At 40.6% G+C, this 26,907-nt stretch overlaps 1 protein-coding gene across 1 annotated transcript in view; it reads left to right on the forward strand.

Moving 5' to 3' along the window:
• HMCN1 (hemicentin 1) overlaps positions 1-26,907 on the forward strand; it is a 325,430-nt gene that overhangs the window by 284,660 nt on the left and 13,863 nt on the right. The window contains exons 81-103 of the mRNA XM_073356688.2: positions 173-442; positions 837-1,027; positions 2,450-2,663; positions 3,371-3,505; positions 3,707-3,897; positions 5,067-5,148; positions 5,842-6,111; positions 6,955-7,125; positions 7,283-7,453; positions 8,631-8,801; positions 9,786-9,956; positions 10,702-10,872; positions 12,579-12,749; positions 14,660-14,809; positions 15,053-15,190; positions 15,513-15,634; positions 17,239-17,476; positions 19,202-19,264; positions 20,050-20,169; positions 20,348-20,482; positions 20,969-21,082; positions 21,465-21,590; positions 22,507-22,635. Of these exons, the coding sequence (XP_073212789.2) occupies positions 173-442; positions 837-1,027; positions 2,450-2,663; positions 3,371-3,505; positions 3,707-3,897; positions 5,067-5,148; positions 5,842-6,111; positions 6,955-7,125; positions 7,283-7,453; positions 8,631-8,801; positions 9,786-9,956; positions 10,702-10,872; positions 12,579-12,749; positions 14,660-14,809; positions 15,053-15,190; positions 15,513-15,634; positions 17,239-17,476; positions 19,202-19,264; positions 20,050-20,169; positions 20,348-20,482; positions 20,969-21,082; positions 21,465-21,590; positions 22,507-22,635 (3,714 nt within the window). The remainder of the gene's footprint in view (positions 1-172; positions 443-836; positions 1,028-2,449; positions 2,664-3,370; positions 3,506-3,706; positions 3,898-5,066; positions 5,149-5,841; positions 6,112-6,954; positions 7,126-7,282; positions 7,454-8,630; positions 8,802-9,785; positions 9,957-10,701; positions 10,873-12,578; positions 12,750-14,659; positions 14,810-15,052; positions 15,191-15,512; positions 15,635-17,238; positions 17,477-19,201; positions 19,265-20,049; positions 20,170-20,347; positions 20,483-20,968; positions 21,083-21,464; positions 21,591-22,506; positions 22,636-26,907) is intronic.

Raw genomic sequence — 26,907 nt, forward strand, 5'->3', positions numbered from 1 at the left:
GATGCTGTTTTGCAACTGTAGCTGATTGGTGAAATTATTTAGGAAGAAGAGTAAACTGTGTTTTTTACATTATTCTGGCTAGGATATAAAGCATGTGTGTGTATCTGTGTATGTGTGTGTTTAAGTTTATACATTTGCAAACAATGTGTTTTACTACTTAATTCTCTTTCAGTTCCTCCAGTTATCAAACCTCATTCTAAGGAATACATAGTTGCTGTGGATAAATCTGCCACTCTGCAGTGTGAAGTGGAAGGCTACCCAGTGCCTGAGATCATATGGCACAAAGAAGGACAGCAGGTTACAGAGTCCTTTAGGCAGCGAATTCTCAGCACTGGGGCTTTGCAAATTGCATTTGTACAGCCTGGTGACACTGGACATTACACGTGCATGGCTGCAAATGTGGCAGGATCAAGCAGTTCTAGCATGGAACTCATTGTGCACAGTAAGTATGACTAGGAAGGAATGACATAGGCTGGCCTTTTATCATGATGGAAGTCTCTTACACTGATGTGTTAGAGGCCAAAGTTGTAGTGAGAGTCTTCAAGATAGTTACACCAGCTAGAATAAAACTCATTCTTTATGACATAAACAAACCACTCACTGGCTAGCTTTAGGAAGAACCAGCCCCTGTGGGTATGTTTCTACATAATTTTCTGTTATGTAGGTTCCACGCCTTTCTCTGGAGCTTTGGATACTGATCACTGTTGGAGACATGATTAGATGACCCATTGGTCTGGTCTGATGTATCATTTCCAATGTTCCTACACCAGTATGTGGCTGGATGGAAGGCTGAAAACTACAGACAGTAATTAATCTCTTTTTAAATCTCCCCATAGTTCCACCGAAAATCCGAAGTTCAGATGTGCAGCACACAGTCATTGAGAATTCCCAGGCTGTTCTGTCATGTGTGGCTGATGGTATCCCAACACCAACAATCAACTGGAAGAAAGACAATATACCTTTAAAAGACACAGTAGGAAAATACACAGCTATGCAGTACGGAGATCTCATTTTGGAGAATGCTGTTGTAAGTGTTATGAATTTGAATCTCCTCGTCATATATTGTGTTTTCTGTCACATGAAAATTGAGCAGCATGAAAGGTTTTATTTGTCTGGAATGAATGAACAAGAAGACTGTGGGGAGCCTGTAACTCTTATGTCAAAACAAAGTCCCCACGGGTCAGGGTTGAGGCACAGTGTAGCCTTACTTGTAGAAATCATGCTCTGAAACTACCCAATTGCTACCTATTCTGTGGATAAACAGAGGACCGCTGTTTCCAAGAGTGCTGATCATGGGAGATAAATTCACAACATTTTTAGAACATAACTGCATAGAATACACATTGTAAACACAGTCCAGTGCTGTATTAAATAAGTATACTGAAGGATTTTGTGGAGCATAGTTTTTGTTTTTGTTTAGAAGGTCAGCACCCTCCTTTCTAGTGTTTTGTATGTTATTTTTACAGCCTAAGAAATGTACAGCATGATGCAATGTAAGCCCATTGTAAAGACTCTGATGAGCAGATGGGGTTGAATGCCTCCAGTGAGGTGCTGTACGCCTTCAGCTCTCCCTAGAGTCAATGGAAGGTATGGGCAAGCAGCATGTTGCAAGAGGTGCCCAGTACCATTCAGATCTGGCCATAAAATGTATTAAATAGTGGAAAAATTTCTGCAAAGCTTGCAATGTAAAGCTCTTGGATTTGGCCATTTGGGCATTTTCACCAAGGAGCCTGCTTGTCAGCTAACATCTGGAAATTCCAGATCAGTCCACTCACATCTCCTTTCTTGCTCAGCATTTTTTTTCTTCTCTTCCACAACATATACCTTTGTCTTAGAAGAAGTCGCAGTAGTTCCAAGCATTCCTTTAAAGGAACATGTCTGTTAATGGCAGGGGGAGCTTTGCCAGTGTGGGGTCCAGTTTAATGTTATGAAGTGCCACGTTTAAGGCTGGTTTTGTCTACTCTACTTGCCATTCCTGAAATTATTACTATGCTCAACTGCTAGTTGCATTTACCTTTTCCCTCTTAGCTCTTTGGATTCTCTTCTGTATAGTGTGAACTCTTTATTGTACCTTCAATTGGAAGGAAAGTAAAATGGACAGCTCCACTATTTATGATGCCAAGCTATTCTGTGCTTGGCTTCCAGCCAGTTTTAAGGTTGGAATAGGAAGTCAGCCTATTTCACTTTACTTGTCCTTACCATATCTGTGGTGTATTAGTCTCAGGTAATCTGCTGGGTTTGCCACACTCAGGTTTCTGTGTCATTTAATCATCAAATTAGGCCAACGAGTCTGACTCATCGTAGCTTCCAATATATTACTAGCGAGTTGCCAAAATTTAAAATTCAAACTGAACTCAAGTTCCACATTTTTTGAGATTTCCCCCCATCATTACAACTGATGATGTTTGAACTCCAGCCCCTCCCCCTATTTTTCCCCCTTTCCTTTCAGCCTGAAGATTCTGGCAGTTATACCTGTGTTGCCAGCAATGCTGTTGGTGAAGATATACACACTGTCAGCCTGATAGTCCACGTGCTCCCAGCTTTCACTGAACTGCCTGGAGACATAGCTTTGAATAAAGGAGAACAACTCAGGTTAACTTGTAAAGCAACTGGGACTCCTCTACCCAAAATAACTTGGACTTTTAACAACAATATTGTCCCTGGTGAGTGATACCAGTGTTTATTTGGCAGTCTGATACAGATTCTTTTCCCTTCCAGAAGTGGTGTTGGTGTGTAGTGATGTCAGTTTGAGATTACAGTATAAAATTCATAAGGGGAAAAACATAGTATGGCCTGGGTAACAAACTGTCTAGACAATGGTGATATCTGGAACTTGTTAGTGTAGAATACCAAAACTACAATTAACATTAACTTGCCTCTGTTCCTGGACTCTGGAGAAGGGCTTTAGAAACCCTGTCCCCTTGCTGTGTCAAGCTGCATGTCCCATATTAAAATGTACACATTAGGTATAATAAATATTCCAGCATCTAAGCACAAAAGATGACTTCCATAAGCACCTGTATGACTAAAACTTCACTGTTGGTGGAATGCAAAACATGAACGGTCTGAAAGGAGAAGCAGAGCAAATTCATTCACAATGGAGTGACCAGTCAAGGAACACTGTTTGGCTGACTTGTTCAGCCCTCTAAAACATACACACAGACAGGGAAAGGCACAATAGGATCTGTAATCAAAGGTGTCTCAAAAATCAGTCCAACGCAATGGTAAGTTCTTTTATAGAAGCATGCCATTGAGCCATGTTGCTAAGCAGCCTTGTGAATCTAAACCTATTCCTGTAAAATATGTATCACTTGTTGATATTTTCCAGAGCTACTTCAATATTTTTTAAAGACATCTCTTCTCCACACAGCAAAACTTGACAATGCTAATGGACACAGTGAACTAGTTATTGAAAGAGTATCTAAAGACGACTCTGGTACCTATGTGTGTACAGCAGAAAACACAGTTGGCTCGATAAAGGCTATTGGATTTGTGTATGTCAAAGGTACGTGTAAATAACTGCAATATCAGGCACAATCAGTGACAATTTCACACAGCCTCATTTTTAGTTGTATCCAATAGCACTGCCATGGTTAATTGGAAAAGGGGTAACAAGTTGAACTTCAGATCTTATGAAAACGAAGAATGGCTATCAGTAGTTTCATTTAGACTCTCTTACTTTAGCTTTGCTTTTTATCATTTTCAGAGCCTCCAGTCTTCCAAGGGGATTATTATTCTAGCTGGATTGAGCCCTTGGGTGGTAATGCTATATTGAACTGTGAGGTCAGAGGAGATCCACCTCCAACAATCCAATGGAGCAAAAAAGGAGTTGGCATTCAGATTAGCAACAGGATCCGACAACTCAGCAATGGTTCTCTTGCCATCTACGGCACTGTTGTGAGTCACTAATCATTAAAATGTGTTTGTATGCTACATTTAATTATTGTAAGTAAATAAATTTATCCAAGAGGATATATATTTTAACTGAATATAAATTTGCCTTTATTAAAAAAATATTCAGTAGCTACTCTACATTTTAAAAAGATGTAATTTTTTTAATGCAGTCTAAAATATCCTGCTCAAATTACTGTGACCTCACTAATATAGCAAGGGAATGTTGTATCTGTTCTGTCCAGCCCCTATAACCTTGCAGAGCTGTATTTTCAATAGGACTTAACACAGCCTCAAAACTTGGGCATACAAAATCTGATAATGAAATCCTGGATTTGTTGAAGTAAGTGGGAGTTTTGACATTGGCTATAATGGTGCCAGGATTTCACCCACCCAGTTTAATGGCTTGTGCACTTAAATCCTACATTTGAAAGTTCCAACTGGTTAGGTGCCCCACCTTCTAATATGCATGTTCAAATTGCATGTTCATGATTTGCACATTCAAGTTTAGAAGCTGCAGTTGAAAACGTGGCCCTTATAAAAGGTTTTAGAAAAAGCTTCTAAATTTACAAATGTAAATAGTTGAAGAAAAAAAACAGATTTAGCTTAGTATTAATAAAAGTAAAATGTTAAAATTGCTATTAAAACTTTTAGTTACTGGGTAGTAACAATAGTAGTCTGTAGTCCTCCTTGTATAGCTAGATTTATAATCTATTTTATATACTTATACATCCAGCACCATACTATATAGGAATCTACAATATTAACAAGCAGATGGTTTTGACTTAGATGACTTCAAACCTACCATATAAGTTCCAGAAAAAAAGACTCAGTCTCTCAAAAGGACATAAGCCATAAGCAACATTGGAAAGAATTCCATGTAGATACTATTTGGATGCAGTTCTCGTTTTTCTCTCTATCCTCACCTGCTTGCAACAAACTCCCATCCACGTTAACCTTTTAATTCAAGTCACTTTGGATGTAATTTAAAAGACTGGCAGCTTGTATGATAAGCTTTTCTGGTAGTTGTTATTGATTTCCCTCTACTTCCTTAAGGTCTGTTGCATGCCATACTGTACTGTAGCAAATTCACTGAGAGGAAATGCATTGTGAAAAGATTAACTTACTCCATGTAGGTTGATAGTTTATATGATTAGTTGTTTATTGTCCTTTAGAATGAAGATGCTGGTGACTATACATGTGTAGCTACAAATGATGCCGGCATGGTCGAGCGCAGTGTGACACTAACGCTTCAGAGTAAGACTCAAACCAGATATTTAGTGCTACAAGAGTGGGGCCAGAAAATGACTTCGGATACATGTGTGCAAGTCCCTTTGTAGTTTTGGGAGGAGATAGTCAAAATTCACAAGTGGGAATTGGGCACCTCACTGCTCTTTCTGTCTTTGGCAGAATAGTCTTGAGGGCAGAATTGGGCTTTAAATTAATTCTTACACAAATAATGATGGAATTTTAGAATAATTTTTTTACTGACAGAATTTTCAAACATCTCTTCTCTATTTATAACTCAGAGAAGAATCAGACCTTTTATCTCTGTTTTTGTTTCCTTGTGTAGAGAATGGGAATAATATCTACCAAATTTAGGTATTGTGAGAATTAATTGAAAAGTGTTTTTGCATTACTGATGGTACTAGTTGTTTGTAGAATTGGGCCTCAGTCCTGTTTGAGGCCTGTGTGTGCTACCACAATACAAACCACAATACCACTGTCATTGTTAGTATATTCTGGGTCATATTTAATTTCCACCATTGACCTTGTATTTCTCAAGGATCTCTGAAGATGTATAATAGTAGTTAATGACAAAATTAATGAAGTAGGATTTCATGCTTTTTCTCAGACCAAACCTCTATGCAATGAAGAAAATGTCATCTGCTCTTGTAACCATTTATTGCAGAATGCAGTGATGCTAAAACAGTCTCTCCTCTCTCTTAGGTCCTCCAGTTATTACAGCTGAACCAGTAGAGATGGTGGTTGTTGCTGGTACCACAGCAATCCTGAACTGCCAAGCAAATGGAGAACCTACTCCAACCATTGAGTGGTCCCGCCAAGGCCATCCTATCCTCAGCAATGACAGAGTGACTGTCTTGTCTAATGGCTCCTTGCGTATTGTTGCAGCACAGAAAGAAGATACCTCTGAATATGAATGTGTGGCTAGAAATCTAATGGGATCAATCCTTGTTCGAGTGCCATTCACTGTCCAAGGTACATACACCAAAGTGCTGTCTAGTGATTACCAAATTGCGAGATTCCAGCTTTAAAACAGAATAACTATGACCAAGGTTTTATATTCCTTACATTTACAGGTTAAGTCTATTAGGACTTGTCAGTGTCTCTCTTCTTCACAAAATTTTGTACTTTCATTCCACTTTCTCAACTGTCCATCATCCTCAGCATTCTCCCAAGACAGGCAGCTGAGAGTGAAGGAATATGCAAAGGCATGTTTACACTGCCCCACAGTTTGGACTCTGGGGGTGTGAAAAGCAGTGTGAACCAAATTGCTGTGCTGTAACAGCCCCATGTGGACACTGTGAGTGCAAATGAAAAGATTCCTACTTCATATTAATGTAGTTCTATTTGAAGAGTTAATGTGAACTCTTTGGTTTGCACCCGCAGCGTCTGCACGGGGGAGTTACACCACAGCTCTTTGGTGCACAATGCTCTTCAGACCCCTGTAGTGTGAACTGCAGGGCAGTTTAGATATGCCCAAAGACTCTATGTTAGAGATGATCCTGAACTGAGATGCTGCCTACAGAGCACATTCCACAACTTGAGTTCATCTCTAATCTGGGAGAATAAATTATAACCATGCCAGAATAACTGAAGTATTTTCTCAACTAAAGCATGAAGAATTCTTCACTAATGATAATATGATGCTATCTGGATATCTGAGGGTGGCATCTGAACTTGTGCAGGGTTATTTTGATCTTTTTTTCTAGAAATGCAAAAATTTAGCAGATCTTTTAACACAGCTGAGAAAGTATATTCCTGAGCCTGATTGTATAACCCACATATTATAAATGCTCACATGTAATTTTTCTACTGCAGTGCATGGCGGATTTTCAGAATGGTTTGAATGGCGACCATGTAGTGTAACTTGTGGTCAAGGTATTCAGAAGAGGATCCGTCAGTGTAACAACCCTCTCCCTGCAAATGGTGGGAGGCACTGTCAGGGGCGTGATACAGACATACGCAGCTGCCGGAACAAACCATGTGCAGGTAGATTTCTTTAATGAACTCATACAGTGTATGTTTAACAGATCTCCATGACACCACCCTTTGATTGTTTCTATTGTCTGGAATTCTTTGACTTATTGGGGAGAGGATATTTTCTATAAGATATTTGGTAAAACGATGCTTTTTTGATGTTATGTAGTGGATGGCAACTGGTCAGAGTGGGGGTCTTGGGAAGAGTGTTCGAGAACCTGTGGACAAGGTAACAAGACCAGAACCAGAACTTGTAGTAACCCAACAACTCAACATGGCGGAAGACCATGTGATGGCAACGCTGTGGAATCGATCATGTGTAACAACAGGCCTTGTCCAGGTGAGAAGAGTGTGTTTATTATAAGTTGCAGATACTGATCTTTACAATTTCTCAATTTGGCAGCTCTTCTTCTCTAAAGCCCACATACTTGCCTCCTTCACTTTGAAATAATTTATGGGAGGGGGAAAAAAAAGGAAAAAATGATATTCTAGTTTATCTATTTAAAAATTGCCTGCAGTAATTGAAAGGTTTTCAATTTACTGAAATTTACATCCAAAATTTAGGTTTTTAAAATATGGAGGGTGCTTTATAAAACCGACCATGAAAAATATTTTCAGAGAGTTTTTTATATTGATCTTAACATTCCTTGAAGTGTTTGCAACCTAACACATCAGCTTTGTATGCTAGTGCAAGAAAACTGACCATTCTAGTCCCATTGTCCAAAGCCAAGTAAAGTGGAAAAAAGATAACTCAGCAGCATAAGGGGTGCAGAGTAAAATACATTGTTTTGGATTTAGTAATTTAAGGTATTATCAGCGTCAGAGATAACGTATGTATTTTCTTTGACAACATCCTTTTAATTTTTAATTATGATTTTCGCTGCATAGTACATTTAGACCAGATAGGTCTATTCTTTATTGGCATTTTTCCGACTATTCTCTTCCCCACCCCCTGACTTCTCTGCTGCTCTGATGCTACACTTTGATCCACTGAGACAATTTTCTGTAGTGCCCTACAAAACCCATTCTAACTGCGGGTCCCTGCTGTATATTAGCCAGTGGGGCTGCTATATGAGCTATATAGCTAGCAAGTCCCTTTCCCACCAAGACTGTGAGCCACTACAAGTCAGTCAGATTCCATGATTTATGAAAGGAAAGCCGCAGGTCTGATCCCAAGCCTACTTTATTCACCTGGCAGAATCACGGTTGTTCGAAGTTCGTGGTCAGGTGAAGTAATGTTTTAAGGAAACAAAAAGGAAAGCAGTAATATCTCTCTGGAAACTGCTGCTCAGTTTCAGCTGTTGTTCAGGGAACAAGTTTTTCAATATCTTAGTCAGATTAGTTAATTTGTGGACAGTGTGTAATGGAGAAAATGGAGTTATAATAATTTTTACTGTGAATACGTCTCAAAGACATCGCTTTCTTTTTATTTGGGCCAGAGAGCTGAGTAGCTCAGAACTTCAAGTTAAAGCCGTTTTGTAGTTTCAGTGTAGTTTTTGTTTGTGCTGTCTTGACAGTGGAAGGTGCATGGGGCTCTTGGCTGCCATGGGGACCTTGCAGTGATACTTGTGGGAAAGGTACTCAGACCAGACTGAGGCTGTGCAATAGCCCTCCTCCATCATTTGATGGGTCATATTGTGAGGGGCCCAATACACAGATGCAGGTCTGCAACAAGAGACACTGTCCAGGTAAGAAGCATAAGACACAAACAGAAAATAAAGGACTAGCCTATTTGTTTCCTCTCAAAACTCTACCTATTTTGTACTTAGAGCTGGTATAACTGCTCCATTTGTGGTGGCAAATACTGCAATCCCTGATAAAATCAGAATTTAGTTCCTTGTTCCTACTCAACATTCCTTATGAAAAGCGTTAACAGTCATAACATATGGAACTGGCCCTTCCCTCGCAACCCTGCTCTTCCCGATGTTTCCATTCCTGCTGCCTGCCATTGTGTAAAAGTAGTATGTAAATCCTTGGCAGCTAAGCATGTAATTTCTGCAGATCTTCCCACCAGGTCTCACTAGCCTTTGTTATTCATTAATCTTCCACATCTACATGTGGACAGGAAAGGTTCAATTTTCAGAACACTCCCTTAATATAAATTCAATACAGGGTAACTGGGTGATATTGAATGGCCTGTGATATACAGGAGGTTAGACTACATGATCTAATGGTCCCTCTGGCCTCAAACACTATGAATCTTGAACACACAGTGCCATATCCTATGCTAAATCCCCATTGTACCCTCTTAGTGGTGAAAAGGAGACTTGAAGCTGTACTAATTGAGTAGCTGAGGATTCCCTTTGGGTGACTCAGCACCTCCACTGCCTGCCTGCCTGCTACCGACCATCTTATTGCGTTGGTGATTTCAGTGATTGCATATCCTACCTGCTTGACCTACTTACAGGCACATGAGAATTTTGGGGAGTCATTGTGGATGGACAGTCACTGCAACTGTTATGCTAACAGATGGATTTTAATTTAAGTAAAAAAGTAATGGGCCAGATCCTGTTCTGGGTTACACCCTTTGCAGTCCTATTGTAGTTCAAGGGGCTGCATGGATTGAGACTCAGCACAACACTTAGTGCAGTATTTTGCTGATACAACTATGCTAGATTTGATTATTTAAAAAGTGAAAGTTTCATTGCACAATGTCATCAATTTTTAACCAGTGGATGGGCAGTGGGCCACCTGGGCTGGCTGGAGTGCCTGTACTGTATCCTGTGGAGGAGGCACCAGGCAGAGGACAAAGGACTGCTCAGACCCAGCCCCTCAGTTTGGCGGGCACAAATGTGAAGGAAATGATGTACAAATTGACTTCTGCAACAGTGACCCTTGCCCCAGTAAGTGTTTGGGATGCCTGGGGGTTAGATTGAGAACCCATGTGCAGGGCGGCACAAAGTGTGTATATGGTAATAGGGGAAATGAAAAGAGCCTTCTTCCTCACCTTGTGCCCTTGCACAGGGCACCGACCCAATCCTGCTCCTTGCACTCTTGGCAAGCAATGGAAAGTGGGATTTGGATACCAGAAGCTGCACTAGACTCCCCAAAGGAGGAGGGATGAGAGCAAATCCGTATCCCCAACCAGCCTCTTCATCAGTCAGCATAGTTGCACCATTGCATAGGCTGGGAGTTGGGGAGTAAGCACTGCTAAACGACATAGCAGTAGTAAGTGTTGTGTGAGCTCCTGCAGCAACGTCAGACGCAGCATGCTTCCATGAGTTGCAGGCAGTATCTTTAAGTCACAATCTTGCTATTTTACACACACAGTCAGTGTAATTGCCTTTTTCAGTACCTCTCTCCATTAGATATTTGACTTATATGCTGCGTGCTTTCCTAAAGTAGTAAAGCACTCAACTACAGGGCTCAAGGGACTGTTAATATGCTCTGTGGAATACCCCTGCAGTGGCAAAAATGACTCAATTGGATGCTTAACTCTAGAACTGTTTGGCTAAAAGAGTGGTAAACTTGGAAACGTGTGAAAAATTTCTCTTCAGAAAATATATTTTCTGGTTTAACTGTTCGTTGATTCCATATCTGCTGTCATTAAGCAGAGTGTATGTCAAGACTTTTATTTTAAATTTGCAGTTCATGGCAACTGGGGTCCATGGAGTGGTTGGGGAACATGCAGCCGAACATGCAATGGAGGCCAGATGAGGAGATATCGGACCTGTGACAACCCTCGCCCTGTCAATGGTGGAAGAGCATGTGGAGGGGCTGACACGCAGATACAGAGATGTAACACTGACTTATGCCCTGGTGAGCTTATATGGTAACATAAGGCAATAAATAAACCTCTTCTAATGTGCTTCAGAGACCAAGATGCATATACTAGGCAAGCAGGAAAGAAAAAAGTTCTGTAATTATGCCCAACTTCATAGAAAGATCTAATCCAGTCTTACTGGGTTCTTATTAAAAAAATTAACTGTCTGTCACACTAAAATGATTCCCCCTTGAAGGGGTTATATTTTATATAAACAAGGGAAATAACGATCAAAAGACAAATAGCTTGTGAAAACAAAACCCTTCATACCCCCAACAATTCTTAATTCTCACACTAATGACATTTTACAGAGTATACCAGTGACCCTTTTATAATGTATTACAGGAGCAAAGTCAGTACATCTAATAAAACCTAAACCAAATCTAGCTGCTTTCTCCTAGATAGCTAAAACTTGTCTTTTTACCAAGCAGCCTTAAATGGCCTAATGCTCCTCTTATTTCATCACACCCTGCTCAACCCCACTGAGTTCCATTGAATTACCAGTCAAGCCCTGTGATTTGAAACTTGTTCTCAAGTCCATGGGGATATCTTGGCTCAGTATTTACAACAATAATCCAGAAATGGATTGCATTCAATTGTGCCATGGTTAACAGCAGATCTAAAAATATTCAATGTTTTTATTAATGATTAATGTATTTTCCTTCTGTGTGGCACCCATCTGGTATTTTAGTTTAATTTGTTATAATGATCTCTTTGGTCCATGTGAATGTTAGCTTTTGTGAGAAATGCCAGTTCTTAGCCCCAGAGGTGAAAGACCCTCTTTTGCTCATTATTCCCCTTCAGTGACCTTCAATGTGCTTTGTTGTCCCTGACCACCTCTAGGATTAAGAAGGTAGTTCAGTCTCCAAGCCCCGGTCAAATATTTGGAGTCTCTAGTGAGACTGTCAGCAAGGATGACAGTAAATTTTGAATGTGGACACCTGCTCACTAAGATCAGGTCTGAGACCACTAGCTCTTTTTACACAAGGCAACCAAACAGCTGTCAGGTGACAATAGCATTCAGTTACTACCTAACTGAGCCAATTTTGAATGGGACACAGTCTGAGTTTTTCATCTCTGCTCATTAACAGTCTGCTATTGTTACAGAGCCAAATCCATTGATTCAGTGCCCAGCCCACAAATGGAGGCTGGAAGCAGTCTCTGTCTCCAGCATTCTCTTGGTCTAGGTTGGGAGTCCAGGCAGCGGATTCTCTCACTGCAACCTGCCTGCACTGTGGCATAAGGGAACTCCCAAAACCAGCCTGCGCCCACTCTTTGCACAGAAGAGCCATGGTGTATTCCACTGGCAGGGGGACTCTGTGGCCATAGAGGTGGTAGCAGGGACCACCCCATTTTGTGCAAATAATGTTCTTGGCTAGTTATATTATGCCTGGGGACTTAGTCACATATCTCTCTACTAAATCCTCATTCATTGCACTGGAAACATTCCCTGAAAGATCCTCTTTCTTTTGAGTAAGGCTGATCTGTGGGCATGAACAATTTCAAAGGTATTGCACTTTTTGGGGCAGCAACCTGCCTACATAAACTATCATTGAAAATGGTACACCATCCTTGATAAAGCTGACATCTTGAAAAATACAACATGGAATTAATATTTGAAGTGTAATTCACTGTTCTGTATAAAATCTGAAACATCTGCTACAAAAAGCCAGTTCTTTCAACGTTGCATCCTTGTTTATAGTGGATGGAAACTGGGGAACATGGCAAGCTTGGATCGGATGCTCTGCTTCTTGCGGAGGAGGGGAGCAGACCCGAACACGGCTGTGCACTAATCCAGCCCCCTCAAATGGTGGACGTCCTTGCCCAGGAGACTCTTCACAGCTTTCCAGGTGTAACATCCAAGCATGTCCAGGTATGTTATTGCAGAGACTGAACACCAAAGCAAATGAACCAAAGAAAATGCCTAGTTTATTATTTATAAATCTTTCAGTAATGAGTAAACCTGTTCATTCAGCATATCCTTTCTCCAGACATGTCATAGCATTTAAGGAGAATCTGGTAACCATTCTCTGGCCAACTATAGTCAGCAGAATGCTGTTATAATAATGCTGAAGCATTTGACAGTTTTCAAAAAGAATTTCCAGAGGCACTTTTGATCAATTAAACTCAAAACCTGCAGTGTTTAAAAGGTTTCTGCTCCATGATTGCATTGTTGAAAAAACAAAAAAAACCATGCAACTAAGGCAGCCAGTCATATAACATGAAAACTGAATAAATAATAGTCACACTGAACAAGGTGTAAAGCTGAAAATTGTTCACCTGAGCTTATCAAGAAATAAATACATTTGCAGAAATGCAGGCTAGTTTCCAAATGGTTCATAAACAGCAAATGGAGCTATGTTTGCAATGGTTAATTCAATCAGCTCTTATCTCTAGTTTAAAAAATAGTGCACAACAGTGAAACGATTTAGAACTGGGGCGGGCAAACTTTTTGGCCTGAGGGCCACATTGGGGTTCCAAAACTGTATGGAGGGCTGGGTAGGGAAGGCTGTGCCTCCCCGAACCCTAACCCTATCCACCCCCTCTCGCTTCCCGCCCCCTGACTGCCCCCCCTTAGAACCCCCAACCCACCCAACCTCCCCTACTCCTTGTCCTCTGACTGCCCCCTCCTGGGGCCCCCACCCCTGGGACCCTACCCCCTATCCAACTCCCCCTGATTCCTGACTGCTCTGACCCCTATCCACACGCCCCGGGACCCCACCCCCATCCAACGCCCGCCCCCTCTAAAGCCCCTTTCAGAATGTGGCCCTGCAAATGTGGGCAGAGGACTCAAGAGGAGCAGGGGGAGCCAGAGAGAAGCGGCGATTTCCCCTTCAAAGCTCCTCTTCTCTCTGGCTGGCTGCACGGCCGCCCGGTGCTCCTCCTGAGTCCTCCGCCTGCATTCGCCGCACTCCCGCCACCTGCACCACCCACCTGCTCCCCTGGGACTGTAGGGGAGCCTCCCTTCCTGCTCTCCCCTGACCCCGCAGTGCAGCTCCCTCCCGCACTGAGGCTGCGGGGGAAGGTGAACAGCGGGGGAGGGGCCAGTGACTAGCCTCCCCGTCCGGGAGCTCAGGGGCCAGGCAGGACACTTCCGCGGGCCAGATGTGGCCCGCAGGCCGTAGTTTGCCCACCTCTGATTTAGAACTACTGTTATAGATGTATGATATTGTGAGAATAAATCTGAAAGTGATATGGGAAAATCACTTCTGCATCTCAAAAGAGGGGTGCTATACTAGTGTAAAGTTCTATTTAATAATATTAATACATTTTAAAAAAATAGAAAACACGTCTGTCTTTGCCAATACGTTCTGTTTTGTCAGTTGTTGTTTTCTAAAACAGTGGGAACACACAGAAGTCTCGCTTGACATCTGGTATGACTAATACACTCCAGTGTCCTGGCCAAATAATTACATTCCGCCTGCCTGAATTCTCCAGTAGTTTCAGTTGTACTTTCTTACCTGCCGTAACCTGTTGTGTAGCACCAGTTTGCACTGTTCAACAATTGTTGCTTTTCGCCCAGAAGTGGCTGCATTTCAGTGGTCCATAAAGTAATTCCTGGGTCATAATTTATATATCAGCTTACATTTATAAACGGTCCTGGTATCCTTATGGATATGAGGAGCTACGATTATTATTATATGAATAAACATTCCATAAAATATAAGTCCACTTGCACATAGAGAACTTTGTGTTCTCTCAGAGCACTCAGTGCTGCTCTTGAATATTTTTCTTTCAAATAGAGTTTTCACACATGGGGTGTTTTTCCACTTCTCCCAACAGGTGGGCCTCCACGTGCCAGAGGAAGTGTTATTGGAAATATTAATGATGTTGAATTTGGAATTGCTTTCCTGAATTCCACAGTAACAGATAGCCCTGATTCTGACACTAGAATAATACAAGCAAAGATCACAAATGTCCCTCGGAGTCTTGGTAAGTCAGTTTGCTTCCTTGAGTTATAAATAAACAAAGATGGCACTTAGGAATCTTCCTTAGGTTTGTCAGTTTTCAGTTGCCTTTCATTAAGGCACTATCCAAGATTTTAAGGAATTGGCTTCAATTTTTCACGGGCAGGAGGGAGGTGGAGGTCTTTTAATATATTTACATTTTCTTTACATCAAGAGAAGGGAGGAGCACACAAGGGGAATTTTTTAAAAGTATGTTATTTCTCTTTAGGTACAGCAATGAGGAAGCTAGTTTCCATTCTAAATCCTATTTATTGGGCAGCTGCAAAGGAAATTGGAGAAGCAGTGAATGGATTTACTCTCACCAACGCAATCTTCAAGAGAGAGACTCAAGTGGAATTTGCAACTGGTTAGTTACAAATAGAGATTGTGTCCCATTGTTATGTGACAAGCATAATACAAGGTTGAATTGCTTAATGAATATCATTTACCTTAGTTACGTTTGCTCACAGCAGCATGTTCTGGATAACTAGCTGACATGAGGCTTTATAGCCTTGCTTTTCCTAATTTGAATCTGAGGATTAATATAGGGAAAATTAGTGTTTATACACATGAATGACATGTTAGCATAAATTAACATGGTTCAATATGGACCTAATTCAAATACTGTGCAGTTAACATAAATCACAAATCATGATAGGTTACAAATCAATGTGTGTTAAAATTCACAGGAGAGATTTTGCGAATGACTCATATTGCCCGTGGTTTGGATTCAGATGGAGCATTACTGCTGGATGTGGTAGTGAGTGGCTATGTTCTGCAGCTACAGTCCTCATCTGATGTTAACGTGAAGGTAAAATTACTAGCAAAAATGACATCTCTGCACTCTTGCTTCAGTTTTATATTTTTGTTATCTGACGTATTTTAATACAGACATATACAGCACCATAAGCTATGTTACAGTATTCTGACTTATTTTTATGATTGGCTTGGACATGTGAAGGAAAGTTCTTGATCATGATCAGATCACCTCCTCCTCCAAGATAAGGTGAGGGTCTACTTCTGTCAGGAAGATGGCCTGTTTTGTCTCCTGCAAAAGGCTGATGGGCCAAGCTAGGTTCTAGACCTTTGTAAGGGTGATGCTAGTCCTCCATTTCGCACAACCCTGGCAAAGTTTTCCCTACCTTCAGAGTGCCCTCAAAGGTCTCTGTCACAGGTCATCTGCAAGGATGGAGGCTAAAGCTGTGGTTGCAGAAAACATGCTGTGTCAGATTCCATAAAATCTCGATGATTTAATCTTTCCTATAATGTGGCTGTGGCAGAGGTAAGGAAGACCTTTTTCTGTGCCACAGTATTCAAGTCTTGTCCCATGGAGTTGTCCATAATGGTGAGCAGTCTAATTACTCTGACTTGCCTCGCTTCTCTTACAGAATCAGCTTTTTCTAAATGTGAGGACTTTCCCATACTTTTTTCCCCAAAATGATCAGATACAGACTGGTTTGTCTGGCAGTCTTCAGAGCAGGAGGTTATAATCTCACTGCTTTGTCTGATAGTTTCATCATGTTGAAAGAGGTCTGATCTACTGACTCACTGCACCACTGGCTCCACTATTCATGGCTAGTGGCAGGGCATTCCACACCTTTGGAACCCCTTTACTCCATCATCCCACTAAAGTCACTATTTAACACTTCAAGTCTTAACTGCTTGGTCAAGCCATGGAAGATTTTGCTTGGATTAACAATAGGGATCAAGGGTTTAATTATGTATCGTGGATTTCGTAACTGGTTTTTATCCTGAAAGCATTTTTTTTTAATTATAAATGTCACATCTGCATGTGCTTGTTGATGGATAACCAATCTAAATATATAAATACGGGGTATAGTAAATAAGGATGTTTAGATTTTTTTGACATTTTGATACAATGCAATATGTAGTGCCCTCAAATATTTATAAAAGTTTCCTTACTGTGGTGTAATACTTCTGCAGTAAATTGTTTAGTTAGCTTATCATTTCCAGTAAACTTCCTAGATTATTAAATAATAAATCTCGTGTGGTTGCTAGTAGCACTTCAGACCATAAGAGATCTTGTTATCAAACCAATCAGAACCTCTTATGGTTGTCGGGGGGATGGGGGTTGGAAATATGGTCATACAGTCACCATCATTAAAGTCAGGATCCACCAATTGCTACTAGACTGTGGTATCTCAGTTACTACAGTTATTTCCCTTACTAATAATAGGGCCATATAGTGGGAGCCATTAAAATTCAACAGTTATAGTAACTGGAGCTAAATAGATGTGCCACTTGCAGTACAATTTGTCCAGCTTTTTAAAAAGCACCTTTCTCTAGATACATCTCATGCTATTTAAAAACAAAAAACCTCTTTTGCAGTATACTAGCTGAGCCAGAGGATCCAGTTGCTGGTGCCTAGATCTTGATTTGTGATGTTTATTTCAGGATTACACAGAAGACTATATTCAGACTGGCCCTGGACAACTGTATGCCTACTCTACACGGCTCTTCACCATAGATGGAGTTAGCGTACCATATACATGGAACCACACCATTACCTATGATCACACTCGAGGAAAAATGCCATTCCTGCTCGAAACACTCCGGGCTTCCTCTATTGCAACAGAGTACAACCCACTAGAAGAAACACTAGCTTTTAGAATCCATGCTTCCATTGCAAAAGGTATTGACTCTTTATTAATGGAAAATTTATCCAAATTAGAGTAAGGCTCACTTCAAAATAAAATGATACGATGATTGAAGAGTACTGGGAGAATAGAATATCCTCAACAGTAGAGTATGATCTTGGAAGAGGAGGCTATTGAGATGTTCAGATTATTTGGTACACATATAGATACCACATATGTCATGTTGATGGCACTTCCAATTTATTATATAGCTATGTATTTATTTTATACCTCTCATTTCCACCCCTGCACTTCCCCCCAATCCACTTTTGCTGGGACTACTTATACCTCTGAACAGCTTCAAACTGCCATTTTTAAAAACTGAAAGAGAAAAGTTTGGTTAAGAGCCTCTAAATCATTCCTAAAATGATTTTTCATTAAAATATCAGAATGCACAGAAAACATAAATGATGTGGTGCAGTATATATAGGCTTTATTGGCTCTTGTTTGGGATTACTTGCATTTTTAAGAGCTGATGTGACAATGGATGGCTAGAAACAAGTCTAGTAAAGCTGGAGAATAGTGACTCATCTGTAGTCCTGGTGGATGACGACATACCGAGCCTTTAACCTGTACTGCTCCAGTACTGACTGTAGCCCACTCTGTGCTTCAGGCCAAGAGCAGGAAGAGGAGGAAAGGAAACTTTTTCTAGCAGGTTGTTATTTTTTAATGGCAGTTGTTTAAAAGCTTTTCAGAGATTCAGAATATTAGAAATCCTGGTGGAGAGGGATTAATATAGGTAGAGTGCAGGCAACGTAGTAAAAGATGCATGATAAATGCTGGTGATAGTAATATGAGAAACCACACAGAACCCATATAATACAAGAGTGAACGAGAGAGAGAAAGTGGCCCATTTACTTGCACCTTGTATAATCATTTACATCAGTGCGAAGTGAGTGTAAAATACTTCCATCCTGAATAGGTAGATTGGTACACCCACCTTGCACTGGTGCAAATGACTATACAAAGTACAGGGTAATGATGAATGGGGCCCAGAAAGAGACTCTGTGAAATAATGGGCTATTGCTATATTATCCTAAAGATTCACCTGAAACACTAAAAACCCGCAATGTATAAAAAAAAAAAAAAAGAAACAAAAACTAATTTTAGTAACAGTGCTTCCAATAGAAAGGGTTACATTGAATGAATTTAAGTGGCCAGCATAAGGCCCTGTGCATCTCGTAAATTCCACTTTAGGCCTATTAAAACCACTCCTAAAAGTCCTATTGTTTATCTTTAAGAAGGACTTTGTAAAAATGTCATTGCTGGGGAGAAAGGTTGGGAGGGGGGAATTTATTTAAACTGTCTCACTATTTTTTAGATCACAGTTATTTCATTTGCCAAAGTAAAAGATGTTTTTTTCCTAACTACCAGCCTCCAATTTACCCTGAGATTTGAAAGTAAGCTTGGGTCTTTCTGTTTCATGCACTACTGCTTGTAACAGAACAACTGCAGACCAAGTTATGCCCCCAGATGAACCTGTGCAATCCTGTTGTCTTCAAATCATGCCTTCACTGAACAACTCATTATGGGAAATCAGTGAAATTCAGTGGAGTCCCACAATGCCAAGTTTATATTTAGCTTCAAAGTGTGGACTGTGCACTGATTGAAATTACTTGGTTAGCCAATCATTAGGCTGCAATATTTTAATCTTCTCAAAGCCATGAGATGGTCATATTTTTTCAACTACCAGTTAATGGTTGGTTTCCTTTGCCCCATAGGAGACCATAGCAATCAGTGTCCAACTGGGTTTGGTCTGAACTCTACTGGGCCCTTCTGTTCAGGTAAGGAAATGAAAACGAAAACATAAATATAATCAAATACACTGCACACAGGTTGCTTTTGTACAGTGTCACTGAATGCGGTACATACAGAGTACGAATCACTTTTAAAACTGAACTGCTCAGTCCTGTAGATCTAACTCAAGAAGAACTCCAAATGGACAACAAGATCAGACCCTATCTTTGTAAGTGAAACTGTCTCTTAAAAATAGAGTCTTAACTCGAACAACAAATATCTACTACATACACATACTTTTCACTCCTTCAGATTCCAGTGAAGATGTCAAACTCTAAAGAAATACAAAGAGACCTTTAAAAAACATTTGACTTGAACTGAAACTTTTTAAGGATGTTGTTTTCTGTTGCACAGATCAATTCAAACCATGTCAATTATCTTGACTGGCTTTCTGAAATACAGTGGGCCTGATTCTCTGCTGCAGTTTATTCCAGTGTAGCTTTACTGAATTTGATTGACTTTCACTGAAGTCAAATAGGTGCAACACAAGGGAGAACCAGGCCTTATGTGATTAGCATGCTGGCCTGATTTGGGAGTAATATAGAGATGCTTTACTTTCAGGAGTATCCTACAAGGGATTATATGCCAAGTAGAATACTACAGTGAGCATTGCTGTCCCTGGCCATTGCATGGAGAGCATAAAGAGGGAGAAAACACTTCGTACCCTCTGTGAACCCATGGAAAGGCCAGGAACAGTCTTGTCCTGTTCTATCACTGAGACACACATGCAATCCCATAGGTTCTTGTAAAATTGCTCACTTTTATTTTTTAGATGAAGATGAATGTGCAGTACGAAATCCTTGTTCTCATGCATGTCATAATGCTATAGGAACCTATTACTGCTCCTGCCCCAGAGGCCTCACTATATCAGCAGATGGAAGAACGTGTCAGGGTAAGCCAGACTTCAAACGACATGCACAGACTGGACACAAGACTTTTTGCCACTAGCATAAGAACATAAAATTTACTGATGGCATTCATATATTATACCAGAACGGTTTATTATTTCCTAAGGTGCAAAATATTTTCATTTACTGAATACATTTTTTATTGTTTGCACTTTATTGTAGATATTGATGAATGTGCATTAGGTGGACATACCTGCCATGCTGCTCAGGAATGTGAGAATGTCATTGGCTCCTATCGTTGTGTGGTTAGGTGTGGAACTGGCTTTAGAAGAACATCTGATGGATTGAGCTGTCAAGGTGTGCAGTCCTCTGGCCTTAGTTCTAATGAACTGACACTACTTTTATTTAAGCCATGTTTGTAAGTAACTTTCCCAAGAATGTCTTGGCTCTCTGCGAATAAGCTTCCTACTGATTCCTGATATACAGAGGTGTTCTTGGATCATTCTGGTAAGTGATACTTTATCAGTGACATTTTACTGTCTACAGAACAAAGTAACATTCTTGTTGCTGAGTCCAGTATGTGTTTTCCTTTGTTATGTAGTGAGGTAAGCATACTTTTCTGTATCTATATCAGAAAATTCCACTCCTATGTCACTGTGCAGTTCTTTCTCATGTAACAATCACTTGCCTGACTACTCATGGTGTGCAATATGTGAAAAAGGAGAAGGATAAGAACTTAGATCAAAGCAGAGCCTGCAACATGAAATATACCAAAGCACAATTTGTTACAAATTATTACAAGATCCACAGCTATAACATTTAAGGCTTTGCATTATTCAACAGATGTTAATGAATGCCAAGAGTTCAACTCCTGTCATCAGCGCTGCTTCAATACCATAGGAAGTTTCCACTGTGGCTGTGACCCCGGATATCAGCTAAAAGGCAGAAAATGCATGGGTATGAAATGAACTATAGAGTCAGGGGAATGGATTTCAGTGTAATGTGTTAACATGATTCAGATGAAATTCCCTATAGAAGATTTATGGTATATGCAAAAACAGTGAATCCCCTGCTTTGTTGGATCCCTTTCTAAAACATGGGATGCAAACTTTAACATTTTTTGAGTGGGCTTGCAAAACACAAGTTGACTTAGTGGAAATGGATTAATGAGCAGAGTGCAAGGGAAACTGTCAGATGTGCTTGATACACACGTACAGACTGTATACACACATTTTCAACGGTACTTACCTAGTATAATTATATTGGGGTTGCCTTGGCCTTTGAGAATGGAGCATAAGAAAATCAGTTAGCAATGTAAATTCTCTTTTTTTTAATTAAGATGTAAATGAATGCCGGCAGAATGTATGCAGACCAGACCAGCACTGCAAGAACACACGTGGTGGTTATAAGTGCATTGACCTGTGTCCAAATGGAATGACCAAAGTAGAAAACGGAACATGCATTGGTGGGTACATTGGTTTATTTACCATATAATGATTGTAAAAGAAAAGGCATAGCTAATATTTTCCAAAAATTGGTTCCTCATGATACTCTCTAGCCACCTAAATAAATGACCTACATTTCAAAGGTGCTGCACACCCAGCAGCACTGACTTTCCTTGGTTCAAGGGCATGTATACACTGTGACTTCTTGGTGAGATTTCATGTTAATTAGTGAGGGACATGTTACAAGTGGCAAGGCTTTCTATCACCCACAGGCTTTCACTGACCCCCTGTGGACAAATGGTAGAAGGATGTTGTTTGTTGCTCTCTTCTCTTTTTTTGAGGAAAAACAGTGATTGGGCCCCTGAATTTCCTTTTCCTTCCCCTCCGCCTTCACTCTCTGTCCTAGAAAACTCATGTGAGTGTTGGAGGCTGGGATACTGTGCCCCTTTTGGATTTATGTATGAACATCCTGCAGAATGTACCTGTTCTTCCTGAATATATTTTTAAGGTTTTTATTTTTCACAAGTTCCTGTTGCTTATCAGGGTGCCTTTAGCCTAAGCAATGCAAGGGGCCTTGTTAAATTTCCAACTGACACCAGGGGGAGGCAGATTTCCACCTCAGTGTTTTGGATTTGGTTAGGTTAAAAACCTGGTAATAATCATCTGGAAATGTATGAAAAGATTGAATTAGATAGATGCATCTCAGCTGAAAGATTACTTATTTCCATCTCCAGTCCCCGTATAATCCAGACCCACCACCATCTGTCACACAGTGGGTGCAGACTGATATCCAATCTTTATGTCCACCACGATCAGATATTTTGTGAATACAGGACCAGATACCTCCCTGGTGTAACTCTATTCTCTATATTTAGAAAGAGAAAACCAGGGCTTAAGAAAAATATGACTACTACTAATTACCTCTGTTCCCTTTAGATATTGACGAATGCAGAGATGGTACCCATCACTGCAGGTACAATCAGATTTGTGAGAATACACGAGGGAGCTACCATTGTGCATGTCCAAGAGGGTATCGATCCCAGGGAGTTGGAAGACCCTGTCTGGGTATGTTGAGTGGAAACCAGCCTACATTAATACCATTCCATATTCTCAATTACTGCTTTTGGCTCCTCTTTGTATTGTAATAAACCTAGGGACATTATCCCTTTTGAAGGCTGTAGGCTATACAGTCTGATGTTGGGCACTCAAAATCCCCTACATTAAAATTAAATGATTTTCATTAAAAAAACTGCAAACAATTCCTAATGACAGTTATTCTGTTAAAGCATTTAATTGTACCAAGGTACAGTGCTTTATGGGTCTTGGAACAGTGGTGGAAGGTGTATATCATGTGTGCTGCAATATCCAGGCATTCTAGGGTGACTGTAGGACATCATGGCAGATGTAACTCCAAATCTGTTTGCTTTAGTTAGTTTCTTTAACAATAAAGATGGTTATGTACATGCAGGCTGCACACTTGGGATCAGATTGGGTGATTTAGGCCTAAGAAGAGTGTGGCTTGGAGTTGGTCCATCCTAGGGGAATTCCAGCAGGGATAGTGTGCCTTGGAAGCATGATCCATCCTAGAACTCACCCTTAGGATGATGCAGTATGTTACAGCTGTGCACTCCTCTAGGTCTCCTGGTCAGCATGTAGGGAGGGAGATATTGCCCTGATGCTATCCTGCCTCGCACTCTCTCCCTACAGGGAGAGTGAAGTCCGTATATTCACTGGACTACAGACACTGATTATGTATGGCTGTTGTGTATGGGGCACAAGTTGTGGTAAAGGCTTCTTCCATAAATGGGCTCACCTTTCTCCCATGTATGCATAGGGCCAGGGCCTCATCTGGGTGGGGAATTTGTATGCAGGGCCAGGGCAGGGGGTTGGGGTGCGGGAAGGAGTGCAGGGTCTGGGAGGGGGTGTGGTGTGCAGGGTGTATAAGGGGGCTCAGGGTGCAGGAGGGGTACGAGATGCAGGCAGGGGGCTTAGGGCAGGGGGTTGGGGTGCAGGGTGCAACAGGGGGCTCAGGGCAGGGGGTTGGGGTGCATGAGGGGTGTGAGGTGCAGACAGGAGGCTTAGGGCAGGGAGTTGGGGGGTGGGGTGCAGGCTCTGGACCGGCGCCACTTACCTAAAGCGGCTCTGGGGTGGCAGCGGTCCCTAGAGGAGTGGGGGGCAGAGGGCTCCGCGAGCTGCCCTTGCCACGCCACCAGGTACCTTCCCCGAAGCTCCCATTGGCCATGGTTCCCCGTTCCTGGCCAATGGGAGCTGTGGGGAGTGATGCCTGGAGGCAAGGGCAATGCATGGAGCTCTCTGCCCCCACCCCCAGGCTGCAGGGACGTGGTGTCAGCCCCTTCTGAGAGCAGTGCGGGGCCTGCGGCACCACAGGGGGCAATCCCATGGGCTGGATCCAAAGCCCTAAGGGGTCAGATCCGGCCCCCGGGCCGTAGTTTGCCCACCCCGGTCTAGCCTCAAGTAAAAGAATTCTCACTATAACATTTTAATATCTTCAGCAGAGATATTTTAATACAGTTTATTGGCCATCATTATAATGTCAGTTCAAGCGTATGAAACATTTCCACTGATATCAGTTCCTGGACTTCTACAGACCTTAGAATGCTAATAGGATCAATTTGATTAATATTTTATAGGAGATATTTCAAAATATCATAGCTTGTCTAACTTAAATATTGGTGCACCACTCACGGAACTCTAATGGGAGTTTCAGTTACTACCATCTATCAAGTGTGTTATGGGGCTTATTCCTTCCCGCTCTCACTTCCCTGGTCCTTCTCACATGAACAGAGAGCAACACTACCTGAAGTCCAGACAAGTCGATGTTTATTGGGGTGAACTTCCAGCAAGCTAAAATCCAAGTTCCTTTTTCCTTATTTTCGAACCCCAATTTACTTCCTGTTTGCCCCTAATTTATATATTGCAGTAATATTCTTAGCTATACCTTAACCAGTCATTTTCCTGAAATTTAACTAACCAATCCTAACATATTGTAACATGATTATTTAACCAATTATATCCCACCACCTTTCTTAGTTTACACCCAGCAAAATTAATTATACGGCAGACAGAGATTATACAGACAAACAATAGGGAATGGGGACTACTGTGATAGAACAACAAAGAAATGAGGATTTCACATCCCAGCTATTGATACGTGAGTTCTTGCCAGACAGGATGCTTTCAAACTAAAAGTTTCCTTTTACATCTTCTAGGCACTTCCCTTTCTCTGGAGGTGATAGGAATACAATCCTGTCCGGATAGTGCCTAACAGCCCAAGAGCACTTTATTTCAATGTGACTAGTTTGGAATACGAGGATGTGACCGGTCGCTTCCCAGCTTATGACTGCCTCTGCTGCTTAGCCAGAGGCATTGGCCTAAGAACAGGGCCTCAGACTGTCACAGTGAGAAAAGGCCTTATACAGTCAGACAGTGATTTTGATCCTTTCCTTTCTTTTATATCTCTATAACTAGCTAAATGATAAACATATACCTAAATTCTTAAAGTATAGGCCTTTGCAGACAGGCCTGAATATCTATATCCTAACAAAGTGTTGTCCATAGTAAGATATGATAGAAAGCTTGATAATTAAATACTCAGTAACTGGTTTGAAAACTTCAGTTGTTTGAAACAGAAAAGCCTAGATTCTTTTTAATACCAAAAGAAAGGAGTGCATTTCAGGGAAAATTTGAAAATTTAGTTTTACAAATTTAAAAGCTGATGTATTTTAGGGTTTTTTAATGTTCTGATGTACATCTGATATTTATGTTGCATAATCAAAGGGATACTGTCTATGGAATGCTTTGGTTTGCCATCTGGTCAGTGCTCACCTGCACTCTAAGCATGCCTTTGGTGTAATGCAGAACTGTGACTTTTTGCTACTTTGTCATATATGCTGCTCCTGTAAAAATGGCTGCAATTCTTACTGGGTTTTTCATTTTCATCATTTACATATCTTCATATATGTCTCATCTGTAACTCACTGCAAAGGATATAGCTTATTTTACAGACCAAAAACTCTTTTGCACAGGTAAGAAAACTTGAAACCTAAGTTGTAAAAAATGCTGTATGTAAGGTAACTAATTGCACAGAGTTTCAAGATTTCTTTACCCATATGTTTTGTTTTTATTATATTTTGCCTCTTAATCACACACTAGAGGGTACTGTCATGGTCTAGATCCTCACAGGTATAAATCAAGTAAGTTCCAATGAACTCAGTGGAGCTATGCGGATTTATACCGCTAAGGCTCTGATCTCATTTAAAAAAATCCTTAGCTGTGTTGCTTATAACTCCTGAAAATAATCAAACTGGAAGAATATTTTAAATCAGATATCTTCTCTGACATTTATATTGTCTATTTTTCTGCTTTTCATTCTGTTGAACAATGAAATTAACTAGTCAGTTTCATTTATTTATAGTTAGCATCCTTTCTCACTGGTTCTTGTGCACTAGACACTAGAATAATACTGCAGTCTTTAGATTTCCAACACCACAAACGAAGATTTAAATCCCAATCTCAAACTACAACATTATTTAAGAATTTCAGAGAAAACAAACATTTTTTATCCTATGAGATTTTGTAAACATTTTTGTACACCCTACCTTCTTGACTTAAATTTCTAGACAATGTCCCTTTTAAAAGACTAGTATCACTGCTTTCTGTCTGAGGGTTAAGAGCTGTATATCTCCAAAAGGGACCAAAATGATACCTTTTAGCAATATTTCAGGTTGTTTTTAAGAGTGATATATGATTTTATGTAAATTAAAATTATATGTACTTTACAAAGATTATTATTACTTGTTTGATAAATTTAAAAAAACCCTCTTTAAATAATGGAGGGACATAGAAGAAGTTTAATAGAGATTTGTTATGGCTAAGGATCTTAATCTCAATCCGTTCTATTCATTCTGAGGGCTTAGAGATGAACATGTTAACAGATGTCTTAAGAAATATAGTATTAGCCAACAACAACCAGAAACAAGTCTTTAAAACAAAAGTCATTCCTCCATTACATTCTTTTCCTTTTTAGTATTTTGCTCCTTTATTGTCTCTTTGGCACTCCATCCGTAACAACACTAACGAACAAAGAGCAGTTGCTAAGGACTTCCTTATAAAAGATGTGATATCATCCATCACTCACTGTTTTGTTTTACTCTTAATTGACAAGTTACTTAAAGTAATCTCAGAATATGTGTTTAAACAATGACACCTAGAAAACTTGTGACTGTATTTATGCTTTGTGGCCCAGTCAGTGTTGTTAAGACCCCAAACCCCTGATCCTTCAAGTATACTAGTTTCTATTAGATCAAATGAATTGCC

Source organism: Lepidochelys kempii, chromosome 8 (genome assembly GCF_965140285.1).
Source record: "Lepidochelys kempii isolate rLepKem1 chromosome 8, rLepKem1.hap1, whole genome shotgun sequence".
NCBI lineage: Eukaryota > Metazoa > Chordata > Testudines > Cheloniidae > Lepidochelys > Lepidochelys kempii.